This window comes from Primulina eburnea, chromosome 18, assembly GCF_022965805.1.
Source record: "Primulina eburnea isolate SZY01 chromosome 18, ASM2296580v1, whole genome shotgun sequence".
Classification (NCBI taxonomy): Eukaryota; Viridiplantae; Streptophyta; class Magnoliopsida; order Lamiales; family Gesneriaceae; genus Primulina; species Primulina eburnea.
The window spans coordinates 30,238,626-30,256,510 of NC_133118.1; the positions used below are offsets into that span (position 1 = coordinate 30,238,626).

Genomic DNA, 17,885 nt, shown 5'->3' on the forward strand with positions numbered 1-17,885 from the left:
AGGTGCTGGTTTAGTCACCCACCATTTAAAATGACCACCCATCCCATTTCCCTTTCATACACACATATATATGTGTGTGTGAGAGAGAGAGAGAGTGTTTTTGGTTGTCAATAGCCAATCGCTATTCGAAGCTCGATTCGATAAAAGCTCGTTTAATAAGGCTCGTTAAGATAAACAAACCAAACTCAAGTTTTACAGTATTCGGCTCGTTAGCTCGTGAACATGTTCATTGGTAAGTTCATGAGTAATCTTTTAGATGAAAAAATAGTAGTTTTGATATTTAATTGATTGATTCTGCATATTATTTATGAAATATATAGAAAAATCTATTAAATTTATTTATTATAATAAATTTATAAATTTTAATAAGAATATATATTTTTCTTTAAATATATAATTTACTTTTTAATTAATTGAATGAAAATTTAAATGTAAAATTCATATTTATTAAGTTTGTTTAAGCTCAATAAAGGCTCGAGCTTAGCTCGATTATAAACGAAGCAAGCTCAAACATTCAAAAGTTCGGTTCGATTCGACTCGATTACATCCCTAGTTGATAAGGTCTAAATGACGGGCAGGGTAAACAAAAGTTGAAAGAAATAATGTATGCTCACCTTAATATTACATAGGCAAATAATGAGCAGTACATGTTTGAAGGACGAGCAGTTTGTCACCTAATTATTTTCTAAATTAAGTAAAATATTCTAGCTATATATTGTATTTTTTACGTCTTATAATGAGTTATTTACATTCAACTCCCTTATATTTGATGTATTTGACAGTTATTTTACCTCATTTATATGTTATAATTTTTGCATCATACGGTAAGTGTCAAAGAAATTAAGTACATGTAAAAATTTTGATAAAAATTATAGAACGAATTAATTAAATTTTTTATAGAACGAATTAATTAAATTAAGTACGTCAGAGTCACATCAATATCGTATCTACGTTATGTTGTTTAAAATATTAATATACTGAAATTTGTTAATATAAAATATCAAAATTACAAAACGACATGAGGTATCAAATCAAAAATATAATATATATTATCTTAATAATAAACATTTACTAACATTACGCTAATTTCGGAAAGCCGAGGGGCATATTGTGATTTTCGAAAGCTTTATTCAAAATAACAAGTCTTCATTTCAAGCTGTTCTTTGACCAACATTCTCATTCATAATTGGCAATTATTCTTAAATTTCTCCACAAAAACAGAGCGGACAAATTCACAATTTCTTGGGAAGATATTTGCAGCCTGTTAGCGTAATTATACGGGAAAAAAATCGGTAAATTCCTCTTCTCCCCAAGTTTTTGTTGATGCAGTTGTTTTTATCATCCGCAGATATCATAAGGGCAAAAGAAATAATCTTTTGAGACATTTTATTGATTTTATATCATGGGTTCTTTGTTATCCGCAATCAGTTTCTGGGTTCTTGTGTAATCCTTTTGCCTTTTTTATTTTTTGGTATTTTTGATTGAGTTTGTTTTGTTGGAGCTGAAAGTCACGTCTTTTAACGTGTTTTCATGTTTGATCTTACATAACATATCCTCGTTAACCACTTTTATCCAAGTTATTTTCAATGACATACTGCTCATGTTGGATTGGAAACATATGAATACCCTGTCACACTGTGGCATTTTGATGAAAGATGGGGTTTTCTGTAAGGAAAAAAGGAACAAAAAGGACAAGTCTGTCTGATTGTTACATTTTCGAAGGGTGGTGAATATTTTAAATCTCTGTACCTTCTAGATGTCTGGTGGACGCGGTAGCAATGTCTCTTTAAACGATGATGATTTGTTGGAGATCAGGACAAGATGCAAGGAGGTTAGCATATTTTCTCACTTCTTTAAAAATACCAGTTTTGCGGTACTTAGTATGGAGAAATTTAAGAGTTTGGATTATATTCTTTGAAATGGTATCGTAAGTTGGTAAATGTTGATTGCTATGCTACTTCATTTTGCTTTTAAGTTCTAATAATATGGCTGTCATCTGATTTTTTTCAATGGATAAATAAGTAAGTAATGGAATTTTGTGAAAAACTTGTTTAATCATTTGCAAACAAGTGCAGGCTGACCACCAATGATGTCAGTGTCTGTCAGGGATGAGTGAGGAAGACAAACTTGAGATATGATTAGACATTGCAAAGGACCATGGTAGTTATTAATGAGGACCCAATTGACTTCAATTACTTACACGATTTTGAAAACATTGTACTTTGAATAAAATCTTGCAAGAGAAACGTGTCAATCGGGAAAACTGCAGAGCATTTTACAGGTCTAATTTGGTCATTTTAATAACATGCGTTTACAAGTTTTATTTGGTGATTTTAATACCATGCACTTACAGGTCTAATCTGGTCATTTTAATAACATGCTTCAGATGCATGAATAAGATTGACTTTGCTTTTCTCCTCAATTTTGGAATATATTTCCTATTTTATTACCAATTTCGTCAATGTTTCTATCAATGCCTATTGTCTGACCGTTATGCTGTTCAGCCGTTTTGTCGTTTAATATGTTTAAATTAAATCCTCTGATACAGCTGACAAAGGAAAAGGGAAATGTTGAGAGATTCAAAGTCCCAGAGCTTCGAACTAATCAGAGTATTACGTTTTTTCTTTTAGTTGCATGCTCATGTGATAGACTGTGTATTGCACAAAGCTTAGGCTATGGTACTTAGTCTCTTTTTTCCCCCTATAAAATGGTGATATTTGTTATTTGCCCTTCCTATGTTTTTCAAATTTACACTAGCTAATCTTGGGTACGTGTGTTTTGGAGAAAAGATAAAATAGTCGATTGTCTCATGTTATTCCTGCCTCCATCTTAGTGATTGAACACATTTCCTTCTACATAAAGCAAAAAACATCATCTTCTTTAGGTTTATCTGTCATCTTTAACGAGTTACCCACTATTTAAGTTTCTCATTTAGGCAAATAGTGGCTTTATTTAGATTCTGATTGAAACCCTTTCCATCTTTACATCCTATCCTACTTTAATTTATTTCCCATCTTGATCTGATCTGTCATCGGTATTCTATATACATTTATGTGCTTTTGACATGAATTAAATCATAAATGAGAACAAATCCGTGTTATGGAACTGCAAAGTGAATACCACATTGCTCATTAAATTACAAATTCAATTAATTTCAAGCAATATTAGGATATATGACTGAATTGATCATTAATTCTAGTTTCACTTCTCTTTGACGCAGAAATTGGAATGTCATGTCAAGAATTTGTCTGAAGCCCGTGAGGAAGACAAAAACCACATACAGGACTTGGAAAGAGAATTGAGTAATTGTTGCCAAGAAATAGGTGGACATCCTCTGCGATTTACTTTCATTCTTAGAGTTTATCTTCACGTTGTCTGGAGATGATGTGAAACTCTTTTTTCATATGTTTTTGCTTCAAACTATTCATCTCCGAGAGATTGCCAACAATGTCAACTAGAGTGATTGCTAGGAATAATGGCTTATGGCTAGAGTTTTTCTAGTATTTTCTTATTTCATATTCATGATAGAAAGATACCTACTTAAGTGGCCACTATCTCCTTTTAAAATTAAATTTCAACATATATGTTAAGATGTGGAGAGTCTTTTCCTTGAAGTTGTTTTTCCCTGACTAATTAGAAGATAAAGAATAGAGCCTCACCCTTTTTCAATTAATTTTTTTTAGATAGTCCTAACGTGATACTTCTATCATCTTGTTATTATTAGATTTTAGGCTGATCAGTTAAATAATAACTCGCAGATTACCTGCAGGATCAACTGAATACAAGAAACTCTGACTTAAACTGCCTAGATGAAGAAATTAGCAGCCTTCGATTAAAACTTGCAGACATGGAAAATCTGGAGGAGGAGGTCAGACATTTAAGGGAGCAGATGAAGATATATGAATCTGAGCGAGTGCTATTGACGGAAGAAATTGAGGATAAAGAAGTTATCATAAGGAACTCAGCGTCATGTGTTGAGAAGCTGGAGGAGTCAATATCATCAATGGGATTGGAGTATCAATGTGAAATAGAGAGTACTAAACTAGAGCTAATAGCCTTGGAGCAGAATTTTTTTGAAGCAAAAAAATTGCTAGAAGAAAAAACTCAACAAAATGCTTCTATGAATGAGTTCATTCTGGATCTTGAGCTTCAGATTCAGGATGCTGATAAGGTAATTGAGATCTTAGACAAAGAAAATAAAGACTTGAAAGAAAAAGTCAAAGCATCTGAATTAAATGCCAAAGAATTTGCTGAGAAGATGGAGGAGCGATTTAATGGGTCGCTTTGGAAAAATGGCTATTTATCAAGTGAAATAGAAAATGATACAAGGTATTCTAAAGGCTTCTATGTATTTATGTGTATCCGAGTGTGCATCATATCACTTGGTCAGCCGCTAAAATTTAATTGGTTATTTTAGCTCTACATTGGGTGGAGTAATTACTTGGATGTAAATACTACATGAGTGTCTTGTATTTCTCGCTTCGTTCAAAAGTAATTAAGTCCCACACTGTCATTCACTGGTAATTGATGCACCTGCTATGTCCTTGACTCCTTGAGAACTAAAGGCCAACTGCTACTGGGAATATTCTTCATGACATCTTCCTTACTTTACTTGTTTTCATGTTTTCAACACTCATTCATATGGTTCACAAGCACCTTATTTAGAAGATTAAAATATGGTGCCATTCGGTGCAATGGCATCAATTCCTTTTCGTAATTTTTTGAATGCTATTTGATACCTTCGTTATTGCAGCTGGAATCCATTAAAGTTGAAAAAAGTAGACTAATCACATGCTGCTCTGCTAAAATTGTCATTAACATGTTCAACTTATTTTGATGCTTCTGAACCTTTGCTTGCAGTACCTGCGGCAATATTTTGGGTCCCCTGCTTTCCAAGTTTGCTACACCTGAAGCACTGGATGCAGAAAAAAGAAACAAGATGGCTGAAATGACACGTCAGATAGACGACTATGAGCTTCTTGTGAGAGAGCTTAAGGTATGCTGGCATGATTATTTACACGCTTGTGCTTGTCATGCAGCAACTATACAAATGCTGACTCGTCATAGTTAGTAAATGACTATATGTGGCATCTTTTAAGTTATTTGAACGTTTATAGTTTTGGATCTTACCAACTTTGGTAATGTAGTTCTCAGTGTCTGAAAGTTTGTGAACAACATTTGCTAGGAAGAGCTGAGAAAAGAAAAGTTGAACGCAAAAGAAGAAGCAGAGGATTTAGCCCAGGAAATGGCCGAGTTGAGGTACCAAATAACAGGGTTGCTTGAAGAAGAGTGCAAACGTCGTGCATCCATAGAGCAAATATCTTTGCAAAGAATAGCTGAATTGGAGGCTCAGGCAGGCGAAACTCCAATCTCTTACATTCCACATGGAAGAGATTTTGTCAAGATTGATTAATGGTATTTACATTTTGTGATGTAGATTGCCAAAGAGAAGCAAAAATCCTACACCTCGCAAAGCCTCGTTGTCAGGAGTATCAACAAAACATAAAATATAACCTCAGATTTCACAAGAGCCTTCTTGTTGAACTTCTATCTAAGGGTTTGTTATTCTAATCTCCTCGTCATGCATGGTACATGTCCTTTTATATTATTATGTTCTTCGTCGCGCTTACATTTCAGCACCGTTAATGCAAACTTCATTACAGGTACATCATCTCTGTTGAACAAGCCTGAATTTATTAAGAATGTTAGAGCCTTCTGGTGCATCCTATTTTTCTGAATTATATTTTCTTATATACCAATGTGCAGAGAAAATTCATGGGTGAGGCGTGTGAAGTGCCATTTTAGTGGAATTCCGAGGACTTTTTTCGAAATTTCCATGTAAATTTTCAAAAAGTATGAACATCAACTCCATGAATATCAGGAGATAGAGTTTTTCATTGTTTGGTGATGATTTTTTTCTCTTTTTTTTTCCATCAAGCGTGGTTACTGAATTTTGTTGATGTGTTTTTTTGTAATCTTTTCTATATATCTATATCTATATACCTATAAAAGTGTGGATGATGGGCAAAGTTTTTTGATTGTGATTTTACTACATTGCCCAAAAACTATGCATTGTTTGTATTAATTGCATGGCATTGGTGGAAAAAATATATAAAATTTAGGGACAAATTTGGGATAATGGATTTGTAATGTATTGATTATGTATTTAATTGAGGTATTTATTTTTTTGAACTCATTAAACACATGAGGATCATAGTGTTTTTATTTTTTTAATAGAAAATTGTAAAATAAGAAATTTTGAAAATAATATTACATAAAAATTGAATCGATATTCGATAATAAAAAATATATTAGAAAAATAATATTTTCTTCATACATAATTCTTACAAAAAATATTAAAAAGAATATATATTTAATTATTATATTTATAAAAGTACAAAAAGAATAACAAAATTTTCTTTGTAAATTTTTAACTATTCTCATAAATTGTGTATTGTTAGATTAATTGCATGAAAATTACACAATCATTACATACATAAGGATTAAAATAGTAGTTTTTATTTTTTAATAAAAAATAGCAACATAAGAATCTTTGAAAATAATGTTACATAAAAATTGAATAAATATTTTATAATAAAAATCCATTAGAGAAATAATATTTTCTTGATACATAATTCTTAGAAAAAATATTAAACAATAGCTTTTTTTAATTTTAAAAAATCATTAAAAATATTAAAAGAATATATATTTAACTATTATACTTATAAAAGTGTAAAAATAATAACAAAGTTTTTCATTGTAAATTTTCTACCATCCCCTTAAATTGTGTGTTGTTAGATTAATTGCATGGAAATTTTCTACATAATTTATGGGAAATCTATGCATTAAAAATGAATATATGTTTGATAATAAAAATATATTTTTTTTATCTATAAACCTACGTAAGTGTAGATAATTGACAATTTTTTCAATTGTCAAAAGATAAAAATGACATCCTCATCAATACAAATCCAAAAATTCAATAAAGATATATTTGTAAATTTCTAATTGTTGTAAGTGTAAAAAGAAAATATCAATTTTTTAAATTTATTCCACCTAATATATAATTAATTAGTAGCCTAATTATTCCACATCATATATAATTAATAGTCTAACAATTGCTAATGAATTATCACTACAATATACATTGATTGTAATAATTTATATCACTTCAAGAATAAAATGTAATTCCTAAATTAACTTTCTCAAATAATCCATCTTTATACTAAGTTTAAATATTTTATCCTTTTAATTTTCTTTCTACATGTTATTTTATTATTTTAATGCAATTTTGTAATTATATTTTAGTGTAGTTTCTAATTAAGTAATAAATTATAGTATCACATGAAGATATAAGAAAAAAATAATTATATATGCAATAGTACAATAACATGATAAGTATATAATAATATAATAATATGAAATTTAATACTAATATATATTATTATTTTTTAACTAAGAATTGAAAGTAAAGAATTTAATAAATTATTTATTAGAATTTATATCAATAATTATGAATTTTAATATACTAATAATATCATAAAATACGAATCTGATAGAAAAATTAAAATAGTTAGCTATAATAAGAAGTTTAAATATTTTAGTCGCATTTATAAATATATATATATATATATATATATATATATATATATATATATATATATATATATATATATATATATATATATATAAGACAAAGTCTTTTAGTGGAATCTTTTTTACAGAGGAAGGAGTGACATGTGAGTGTTTTACATCCATAAAATTCCCGTGTCTTTACTATTCACAAATTTTTACATTTCAAACTAGGCAAAAACTTGTATGAAACGGTCTCATGGGTCGTATTTGTGAGACGAATCCCTTATTTGGATCATCCATGAAAAAGTATTACTTTTTATGCTAAGAATATTACTTTTTATTTGAATATGGGTAGGGTTGACCCGTCTCACGGATTAAGATCCGTGAGACGGTCTCACATGAGACTAACTCTTCAAACTATATCTTGTTGTTTAGATTGTCAACTGGTTGAAAATATCATTAGAAATATTGAACCGTCTTTCACACTTTTCACGTGGTTAATATTTATAACCGTTTGAAAAAATCTTTCAACCGTGTAAAAATGATTGAAAACAAATTTTAAAAGCAAATTTTGAGTATTATAGGTTATATTTTATTATCAATTATTATTATTTCATTAGTTTTGATAATATTTTGACGAGTTAGTCATAAATATTTTAAATTGACAATTATTTGTCCTTAGTGTGATTCACTTATATAAATTATGATTTATGCATTTATAAAATCCATAATCTGGTTGATTTTTAGGTTATTATACCTTATACGTGGTTCTTAGATATATATATTTTCAAAATTTGTTTCAGTTCAATTCATTCTATATATTATGCTAATTATAATTTATTATATAACATAAAATTAACGACTTGAATTTCAATTTGAGAAACAATTTTGAAAGTAAAGTATATAAGTTCTAATTAATTTATTCGTCTAATATAACAAAAAACTAAATCAATATAAATAAAAAAATGAATCAAATTATTTTTAAAAAAAATCAAATTTTAATTTTTATTAAATAATTAATATTTACGTGCATCGCACGTGCTTCTTGCTAGTTTATAAAAAGGTGTGTATTTGTTGATGAAACCACTATGTACATATTAGTTATTATGTTTGGATTCAAGGGTCTCGTATGCTAATTTTTGCACACTTGATTAAAAAAAATGGGGTGACGAAGACAATATATCTCTAAATTTAAACGTGATGTTTTAAATGCTCGTGTTAGAATTCGGATTCTAGGACCTCTTACCACACTTGAACAGTTAACTTTGAGTTTCAAGCTTAAATTCGAATATGGGATTGAAAATAGTGTTTGACTTATTTTGAATATTAAGCCAAAAGGGTCCACATTTTAATTACCCCAACTATTTACATATACATCTAAAAGAATTTGAAAGAAACGTCCATGAGCTAAAACTTGCCATTTGCTGCAATATTCAGACACAAACTTACAAGAAATGTCCATGAGATAAAAATCAGCATCTGCTGCAATATTTTTTGACACAAATATGTTGACAGATCTTGCTTGTAGTAAGTACCTTACTCAACTATCAGATACAATCAAAAGTCCCTTTAACCATTAAATATGGTCTATGCTATTTCTTTAATTTCCAATATATAAAATACCATTTACATTTTTTTTATAAGAAACGTTAAAATACCATTTACATTTATTACTTCTTTGCAGAAATACAACCCCAAAATACAAAAGAGTACACAAATTACCGGCTAACTAATGACAAACTCAACATAGGAAATGGCAATATTTGAGTGAATCAAACTTCATTAGCAACTGGGAGCATTGAAGTTAGGAAACACTACAAACTTAATCGACAAAGGAGCAATCGTTAACGGAGAAATCAGATCGCGGAAAATGGGAACCAAACTCGGGATGTCACTTTTTTCAGTCAATTGTAGTGGTTGATCATTCAACATCATGGTTTTGCTTCGCAGATCACCGTTTTCGGGAGTCAAGTGATACTCTTCTCGAACTAGTTTCACATCCGCTGCCTTTCTTCCAATCCATGACACTGATTCCTTGAGACCGTGCACAAAAGTTCTTTTTGTGCTTCCTGTTTGGACTTTCCCAGGTAACTCGCTGCTGTTACTGGATTCGATTTCAATGTTGTAGACGGTTTGATTGCTTAAATTTATAAGAAGTACGGTAATGCCTGCCTGAAACGAGAAAGAGCTTCATAGATTGAGTATTTTTGTACAAAATGGGAAGTAAAATGTGGAGACTTCAAGCCAGTAGATTGCCTGGCTCCCCTTCCCATCCCACTTATCAAAACGAAAATACTGAAACAGGAAAAATGGGACAAAAACAGCTGAAGGACTCTGCACCTATCGATGTGCCAAAAAATATAGTTACAGATACTAGTATAACTAAAAAAAATTAGTTGTAAAATTGCCTGAATATTATGTTTCAATCATTATGCCATAACAGACATTTTCATTCCTTGTAACAAGTAAGCAAAGGAAAATTATGGCAATTATTGATGTCCAAGAATTGAGATCTTTGGCATTCTATCTGCCCAGTTAAAGAAAATGATTGAGGGTTCTTACTCTTTCTTTTGAACAATGAGCATAAGCGCGCAAATGTGGTGATGCATAGCTGTTAACAGCAAGCACTCCTTTTCCCATAAGCCGATGCCATAGAAGTGCACTATACCCAAAAGATATTTAACACGAGTGAAGGTATATGGTAAAAAACATGAGTGTGACTCAACTAGAATAGTACTTACCTATAATAATCAGGATTTGGAATGAAGGTAGTTTTGTTGAGAAGTCCGTAAAATCCACCAATCAAAGTCTGCCTGCAATATACTTTAGTATTGTACTTTGCTGCCATTCCAAGTTGATCTAGATACCTATATTGAGACGCTGTCTTAGTGAACAAGAAATCTCAATTCTGAAATTTCATTTGTTGTTCGGTAAGAAGATTTCTTTTATAAAATGAATGAAGCTGGGCTAAAAACCAACCAAAAGCTGTTCAAAAATGTGTTTGATATGTCCCTAGCACCATTGTTGTAGGCGCCTCCTGATTCTCCAATCCAGGCAGAAGTCCAGGGGCCATACACTTGAACGGTTGATGTAATATTGCTGAATACGAATGATGCCTTGTTCAAGTGATCAGGATTGAGGATTTTACTTGCAAGATTAGGATCATTTGCTGCAATGTGATTAATGGCAGAGGTCACTAGATTTTTTTTTAAGAAATAACATCAAGAACACAGCAAACTGTAAGGATTAAATATTAAGACATAATAAAGAACCTGACAAGGCAAATATTTAATGGGATCAAGATTTATTTTAGAGATTTTTTTAAATAAAGTACCCACCAGGACCCAAATTATACAAATGATGAGATATAACATCAACTACGTGTGAACCAGAGATTTGAAGTAGTTTTTTGAACCACAACTTATCAAAGAACCCTCCTGGAGCCAAGATAAGAGGTCTTGAGCCAAAATTCTTATACAATTCATTAACCATAGCGTTCAGATGGATTGAATCTTTTCCATATTGCTCAGGACCAACACTAGCCCCAACACCTTTGCCGCATAACTCATTACCTGCGTGGTGAAAGTGAGACAAATTAGTTGTTTCTAGCATATGATGCCGGAAAATCCTTCACAAAACTTGGACCAAATGAAAGAATTAGTCAAATATTTTTGAAAGATTGGAAGAAGGTATTTATACCAAATTCCCAAGAGTCTATATGGTACTCTTTGGATATAGTGTAATTGATGAAATCACGAGCGTTGCCGGAATTCCAATCTCCTCCCCAAACTCCCCTTCTAATATGACGTCTACCGTATAATGCATTAAGGCCAAAAGTCACAATAGCGCTGCAACAAAGTCAGACCTATCAGCTGCTTAATTGCTGAAACAGAGACATGCTCGTGCACACGCATGCATATATACAGCTACACATGTACAAACTAAATCGTACCCCGTCTTCTTGAAAAAGTTATTCAGCTCATCCCACCTCTCCATATGTAAGCATCCCTTTGAAAATCCAAACAACCCACCCCTCTCCTTCCTAAATTGGTGGCAAGGCGAATTCAGTTTTCCCACATTATACAGAACTTGGTCTTGCAGCGAGCCGCCAATTCTGATTCGCAAATTCTTAAAAGCTATGGAGCAACCATGTGAAACAGGAAGTTGCTAGGAATAACATATCATATAATTCACATATAACTTTCAAAAGTTTATCGTAGGGAAGTGTATACCTTGGACAGCATTGTTCAGAAAAGGGTGAGATAAGTTCTGACAAAAGGAAAAAACACCATCAGCGTCCATTTTAGGAAGCTAGATTTCAGCAAAACAAACTCGTTAAAGTAGTTCTTACAAGATTTATAACAGATGATGATCCCCATGGGCATCTGTTGTAGTTGCACTTATCTTGAGGCCACCAATCAATAGTAGCACAAATATAACTAGCATCTGTTTCAGTGATTATTGTACTTGTGTCAATGCTAAGTCTTGCCTCTTCCAAGTTCTGGGCTAAAATTGGTGGGAGAAAGGCCAGCAAGATCAACGACGAGGTCCAAAATCCCATGGCCTGATTCATAGAACATAAAATGGCAACTCATCCTATTCAAAGTTCAATATAACAAAATATCCAAGACAGAAAATATCATCATCTTCTAAATCTTCCTCGCTTACAATTACCCAGAACATTACAAATGAACTAAAACATGTGCTTTAAATGCCAAGGATTACAGCACCAAACATAAAGATTCATAAAAGAACACGAGAAATAGATTTCATTTCTTTACATCTACGGCATCAAACAAGAAGTACAAGCAAAGTTAACACAAATTCATTTAAGACACGAAATTCCAGCAAAAAGCAACAAAAATCTTCCACAGAAAAGCCACGGAACTCTTATCGGAACCAGTAACACCAAAGGAAAACAAGTAAAATGATCTGAGTTTTAGTGCCATAAATTTACTGAACAATAACAAACAAAAAGTTCGACCATTGCCAATCAAATAAAAATTATAGAAAAAAAACACAACCCAGATGAGAACTCACCTCAGAAACCACAGAGATCCACTGTATTACAACAATGAAGCTCAATTCAACTGATAAAGCACACCACCGACATATCCATGCTTTAAAAGAACATTTTTGAATCAAGATTTTTAATCTAATAAAAAAATAAACCACCCCAACGATCAAACAAAGATTGTTAGTTTCTTGAATAAGTTAACCTCAAATCCCGAAGTTTCTTTGGAATCCGAGGTCTAGTCAGTGAGCATTTGGTGTCACTGTCAGTATCAAACACATATTGGAATTTGTCATAAAACAAAAACATGCTGGGAATTCAATTTATATTTAGATAACCACACTCTCCTAAATCTTTATCATCCAAAAATGAGATTCTTTACTACTCGGTGTACTTGCCTTCGGCCTTCCCCAGAAAACTTTGATGCTGGGGAGTTTTGTCTGTGAAGAATGTCGCGATATTTTGACTTGTGATCTCAGCTGTTCATATTTATTGCGTAATAAAGTTTTAAATATAACGTTACGTCTCCATATTAAAATCACTTTTATTTTGATAATTAATCAATTATCTTTTGTACACACTTTTAATAATATATAATATATATGTACACATTAATATTGGATATATATATATATATATATAAGATTATAAAAGATGTTTGTTTTAAAAAAATAAATTAAAAACAAGTTTTATTTTATGGGAAAAACAGAAGTTTTAAGAGAGAAACATATGTAAATATTTCTGAAAATAAAATTGTAGGTTTATCAATCACTTGGGAAAGCATATATATATCACGGTAAAAACTTGTGTGAGATGGTCTCACGGGTATTATTTGTGAGACGGATCTCTTATTTGGGTCATCCATGAAAAAATATTACTTTTTATGCCAAAAATATTACTTTTTATTGTGAATATCGATATGATTGATCTGTCTCACATATAAAGATCTGTGAGACCGTCTCATAAGAGACTTACTCATATATCAAAGTAGGATATATTTATTGTGAGACGATATTACATATTTATATTCGTGTATGTGTGAAAAAAATAATATTTTAATATAAAAAATAATTTTTTTTTAGTATCTTAATTTTTTTTAACTTTATATTGGTTTTTATTTCGATTTCGATTATCTATTAAAGATTTATTAATACAACAATGATTTTTCTTCTGATTCAAAAATAAAATTTAAAAACCATAAATTTGGATTGAGGTTTTCTCTGAATTACCAATCCGTGCATGTGATATTAAGGAGATTATTATATTATTATATGCTGTTAATTTTCATTTATGTTATCGATTATGTATAGATGCTGTGTATAAATTAGAGATTATATTAAAGTTAAGATTTTAATGACAAATTTTATAATCTTTTTTAATAGATAATTATTTTAATAGGATAGTTTTGTAAATTTATGTTTAAAAAAATCTGGTTTTTGGAAGCTTTTATATAAGATGTGGTATGATATTTTGTGACCATAATATAGCATCATTAGTAGTTATTTTGTCCCTAATTGTTATAATGTAGTATGAATATTTATAAAGTAAATTTCTTTACTAGTAAAAATAATGAATATTTTTCAAATTTTTTTTTACTGCATAAAATTTCTTCTCATTGATATGTCATCTTATGGCTTCTGATTCTGAGAAAAGTCCATTGCAATACCTGCATGGTTGTTCTCCTTCTAGTGTGAGCTTGGTTAAAAATACAACCCACCAATGATCATTGACTATGTGTACAATACCAGATCATCTTCATCCTGAGGAATAACTATTTTTGGAAGATTTTTGCAAATCTCTTTTAGTTGGCTAAATCCCTCTGTGTGTTCTTCCGTCCATATAAATTTTGCATCTTTTTCAGTAATGGATTAAACACTTTCATGTGTTTTGATAGGTTCTTAATGAACATTCCAGTAAAATTAACAACTTCTAAAAAACTTTGAAGTTGTTTCTTTTCTTTTAGTTTGTTTGGAAAATTTTGTACTTTTTCTATTATGTGTTCTTGCAAAAATATTCCAGACTTATCGATTTCTATTCCGAAGAATTCAATCTTTCTTGTGGTAATGACTATTTTCTTTTTAGATAAAACCAGGCATGCTTTCATACAAAATTTAGAGAAAATCTCTAAATGCTTAGATATGGTCTTCCATATTTTTAGACGTTATTAAAACATCATCAATATAGACAAACTTAAATTTGAAATAATCTTTTAATAGATTTTCCATTTTCTTTTGAAATATATGTGGTGAATTAATCAATCTCATTGGTAAGACTTCATAAATATATTGTCTGTGTGGTGTGGAGAAAGCTGTGAATTTCTTCTTTTTTCGTGCATCCGAATCTGATAGAATCCGGACTTACAATCAAATTTAAAGAATACCTCAGCATTGCATATGCAACTAATTAGATATTCTTTACTATGTATAAAATACCCATCAAATTCCAATATCTTATTAATTTCTTAATAATTAACAACTAACATTGGTTTTCCTCTCGATTTCACCATGATTTCTTACCAGAAAACATGGACTGTTGTATGGTAATATTCCTGTTTTGTTTAGCCCAAGGTCCAGATGTTCCTTGATAATAATCTGCATATTCTTTTGATCAATTATGTTCATCGGGATAGACTTACATCGGACAAACTCATACTCTTTGCCCTCTTTAATTTTGAAGCAGACTTTGAGTTGATTTTTATCTCATCATACCAATGGATGTTCATTGTAATTTTCTTTTATCATTTTCTTGACATCTTCTAAGTATACATTTGATTCAAACTCTACATCTTTCTGTTGTAGAGCTATTTTGTAGAATTCTATTTCTTCAGGTTGGAGTTTTTTATCTGCTCTTAATTGAATCATTGTTTCTCTAAACCTTCTAGAATCCTTCATTTTTGGGTTCAGAAGTTTTCTTTCATCACCACGCTTGCTGCGAAACTGAATTGACAATTTTATGTGAAATGCATCTCTTAGTCTCTGGACTATGACTTTGTAATCACATTGTGTTGTGAATACCAATCTTCTATTCTCATTTTCTTGTGTATAGGACTTAAACATTTTTTGTTTCCTAACACAATGTCAGCTCATGTATCATGAAAATAATTCGGTGGTATTTTTACCTTATACTATGGTGTTTATCCCGTGCTTCCGATTAATATTTCTATCATCTTAATCATTTTACATAAGATTAAGATCCTTTGAGAAAAATCTCTTCCAGCAATCTGAGGTAATTCTTCTTCCAATTTCTTTGGAAAAACTCATTTTTTTGTTGTAGAGATCTGGCCCCTGAATCAATATAAGCAGCAAAATATTATGCATTATATTGTTCGTACAACATCTCTACTAGGATGTATATCGAGAATGGGCTTGTGGTCCTTAGATCTTCCGCATTCTATCATCAGCCGTGAACTTCATTCCATGCTCTAGTTGTTTCCAAGGTTTATGTTCTTTTAGAAACTCTAGTCCAATAACCAATTGATCTGGTTCCCTTCTAGGATTCTTTTGATATGAACTTCCAATTCTCCGATATGGATCATTCCTAGGTAAGTTCCTATCATAGGTTGTTCTAAATAGTATATGGTATTACAAGGAAATTGATTCATTTATTTTGTAATATCAATACTATTTCAACTTCCTTCCAACCTTCTGGACATCTAAGTTTTCCTATTGTCAAGAGGCTTTTTGGTGTCTGTTGGGTTTCTTGGACATGTGTTTTTCCTCACCTATAGTTTGTAATTCTATCTACTGAAAATATAGTCTTCCTGATTCCAATTTAAGACTTTGATTTCTTTGTAGAATCAGCTTATCTTGAATTTGGATATTTGTTTCCTGTATTAATGGAAACTCAACTTTTTCTAGATAAATTACCTGAGAAACTTTTCAAGATATATCAGGTATTTCAATGAACTAATTTCTAATAAACAATTCGGAATTATGTGTATGAGATAGAGCATATGAAATCTGATAGGTAATATAATACGGTCTATTACCCTCTTATATTAGCATTTTTTCTTCGAAGTTCTAATTCAACGTCAGAGCTCGGCTGAAATCTTGATCTGCCAGGTTGTAGGAAATTCTCGGATAAATTAATCCTACAATTTTTCCTAGACAGAGATTTTCTGAGACAGCTCCCAGTACTGAATTTTGAAGGTTACTCATTCGTTTATCGCAATAGCAACATCAATAGATGAATCTATTTTTTTATATATATATAAAAGTAGCTTTTATCATAATCTGGATTGCTCCGATATGAATCAAGGACACAGTTCGTGATGCTTTCTGTTTCTTAGGCCAAGATTTCCTAAGGAATTTTCTACATGTCCTGCTGAGAATCATTGATATATCTGAAGACTAGGATTTTCTCTCATGATTTTTTGGACAATGTTATGGGAAATTTTTGTGTAATTAAATAAACCATACAAATCTTCATGCCGAAATACCTCGTCTTCAGTCAGATTCCGATTATGTTCTATCAGGTTCTTCCTGACTCAAGACTTTTTCTTTTTCATATATACTTTCGTCTCATACAATATCCTCAAACTGGTATACTTGAATAAGATCTTGATAATAAACTGCTTCTTCAATGTCCGGAGTCGGATCAAAGCGTTTAATTCTTCTTTTTTATTTCCTTGACAGTTGGTTGAAATATGGGTTCTTGCTCCACATGTCCAGCAGTTACAATCCTTAAAACTTTCGTTAGCTCGGGTGTGAGCTCTTTTGAAATTTTCTTTGTGGGTGTTCTCTCCGTACTTAGAGATGTATTCGATGCTTGGAATGATATCATTCTTCTCGATGGTCCACTCTTTTGCCCAGATTTGTAAGATCTGGCCTTTGGTCTAGATTATACTGTTCTTGGTTTCCAAGAACTTTTTCCACCTCTGGCATAAAGATGAGTTCTAAAAATTTTCCTTTTTGTCTTTGTGGTTTATTTCAAATGATTGTCGAAAGATTATTTTCTTTACAACACAAAGGAGTACTTTGTTAATACCCCTTAATCGTTTGTAGTTCTTTTGTGATGCGGCCATATGGCACCATTCTACCAATTTTCTTTTGAGAAAAAAGGCTCTTCGTGTCAACGTATCTGGATTGCCAGAGAAATATTCCCTTATGAGTGTTTCTCTCCAGGAACTTGACATTTTGGCGAAGAAAAGCTGCATAGCTATATTTTCTTCGACCCCTAAATTCCATTTATGTTTAGTGAATAACATAATATATTTATCCACTAAACATATGTAATGTAATTCAAGACTATACAGAGCTTGAGTATTTTTCTTTTTCTTCTCTATATCTTGATTGTT

The 17,885-nt window shown here is 31.2% G+C and overlaps 2 protein-coding genes across 10 annotated transcripts; one reads left to right on the forward strand and one right to left on the reverse strand.

The window, feature by feature from the left end:
• The first annotated feature begins 1,138 nt into the window (after window positions 1-1,138).
• Window positions 1,139-5,988, forward strand: LOC140819714 (uncharacterized). 6 transcript variants are annotated; one of them, XR_012115259.1, is made up of 9 exons: window positions 1,139-1,292; window positions 1,757-1,831; window positions 2,549-2,609; window positions 3,221-3,323; window positions 3,759-4,329; window positions 4,861-4,996; window positions 5,186-5,353; window positions 5,438-5,663; window positions 5,767-5,988. XR_012115259.1 is itself a non-coding variant. In XM_073179893.1 (8 exons), exons 3-8 carry the CDS (start codon window positions 2,568-2,570, stop codon window positions 5,504-5,506), a joined length of 1,089 nt encoding a protein of 362 aa, XP_073035994.1. In that variant the 5' UTR covers window positions 1,139-1,292; window positions 1,757-1,831; window positions 2,549-2,567; the 3' UTR covers window positions 5,507-5,988. The 6 variants fall into 6 exon arrangements, 1 of the variants encoding a protein (XP_073035994.1); XR_012115260.1 differs by having other exon boundaries at window positions 5,438-5,588; window positions 5,664-5,988; XR_012115262.1 differs by having other exon boundaries at window positions 5,438-5,588.
• A 3,203-nt stretch (window positions 5,989-9,191) lies between these two features.
• Window positions 9,192-13,074, reverse strand: LOC140819580 (heparanase-like protein 2). 4 transcript variants are annotated; one of them, XM_073179725.1, is made up of 11 exons: window positions 12,988-13,005; window positions 12,616-12,697; window positions 11,927-12,139; window positions 11,808-11,844; window positions 11,528-11,711; window positions 11,275-11,423; window positions 10,914-11,147; window positions 10,555-10,744; window positions 10,317-10,442; window positions 10,138-10,237; window positions 9,192-9,747 (listed from the first exon to the last, which is right to left on the reverse strand). In XM_073179725.1, the coding sequence occupies exons 3-11, from the start codon at window positions 12,134-12,136 to the stop codon at window positions 9,358-9,360; spliced, it is 1,620 nt and encodes a 539-aa protein (XP_073035826.1). In that variant the 5' UTR covers window positions 12,137-12,139; window positions 12,616-12,697; window positions 12,988-13,005; the 3' UTR covers window positions 9,192-9,357. The 4 variants fall into 4 exon arrangements, with proteins under 4 accessions (XP_073035826.1, XP_073035827.1, XP_073035829.1 ...); XM_073179726.1 differs by lacking the exon at window positions 12,616-12,697 and having other exon boundaries at window positions 12,988-13,074; XM_073179728.1 differs by lacking the exon at window positions 12,616-12,697 and having other exon boundaries at window positions 12,995-13,071.
• Window positions 13,075-17,885: the final 4,811 nt, after the last annotated feature.

What these genes read in the sequence shown, in the direction of transcription:
- LOC140819580 (XM_073179726.1), bottom strand. Translation starts at nt 12,136, where the DNA reads ATGGGATTTTGGACCTCGTCGTTGATCTTGCTGGCCTTTCTCCCACCA. An exon ending in ACATTTTTGAACAGCTTTTG is followed by an intron (nt 10,443 to 10,554) that starts GTTGGTTTTTAG and finishes GTCTCAATATAG; the next exon opens with GTATCTAGATCAACTTGGAA. An exon ending in CCAAATCCTGATTATTATAG is followed by an intron (nt 10,238 to 10,316) that starts GTAAGTACTATT and finishes TTTTGGGTATAG; the next exon opens with TGCACTTCTATGGCATCGGC.
- LOC140819714 (XM_073179893.1), top strand. Translation starts at nt 2,568, where the DNA reads ATGTTGAGAGATTCAAAGTCCCAGAGCTTCGAACTAATCAGA. An exon ending in GAAATAGAAAATGATACAAG is followed by an intron (nt 4,330 to 4,860) that starts GTATTCTAAAGG and finishes CTTTGCTTGCAG; the next exon opens with TACCTGCGGCAATATTTTGG. An exon ending in TTCTTGTGAGAGAGCTTAAG is followed by an intron (nt 4,997 to 5,185) that starts GTATGCTGGCAT and finishes AACATTTGCTAG; the next exon opens with GAAGAGCTGAGAAAAGAAAA.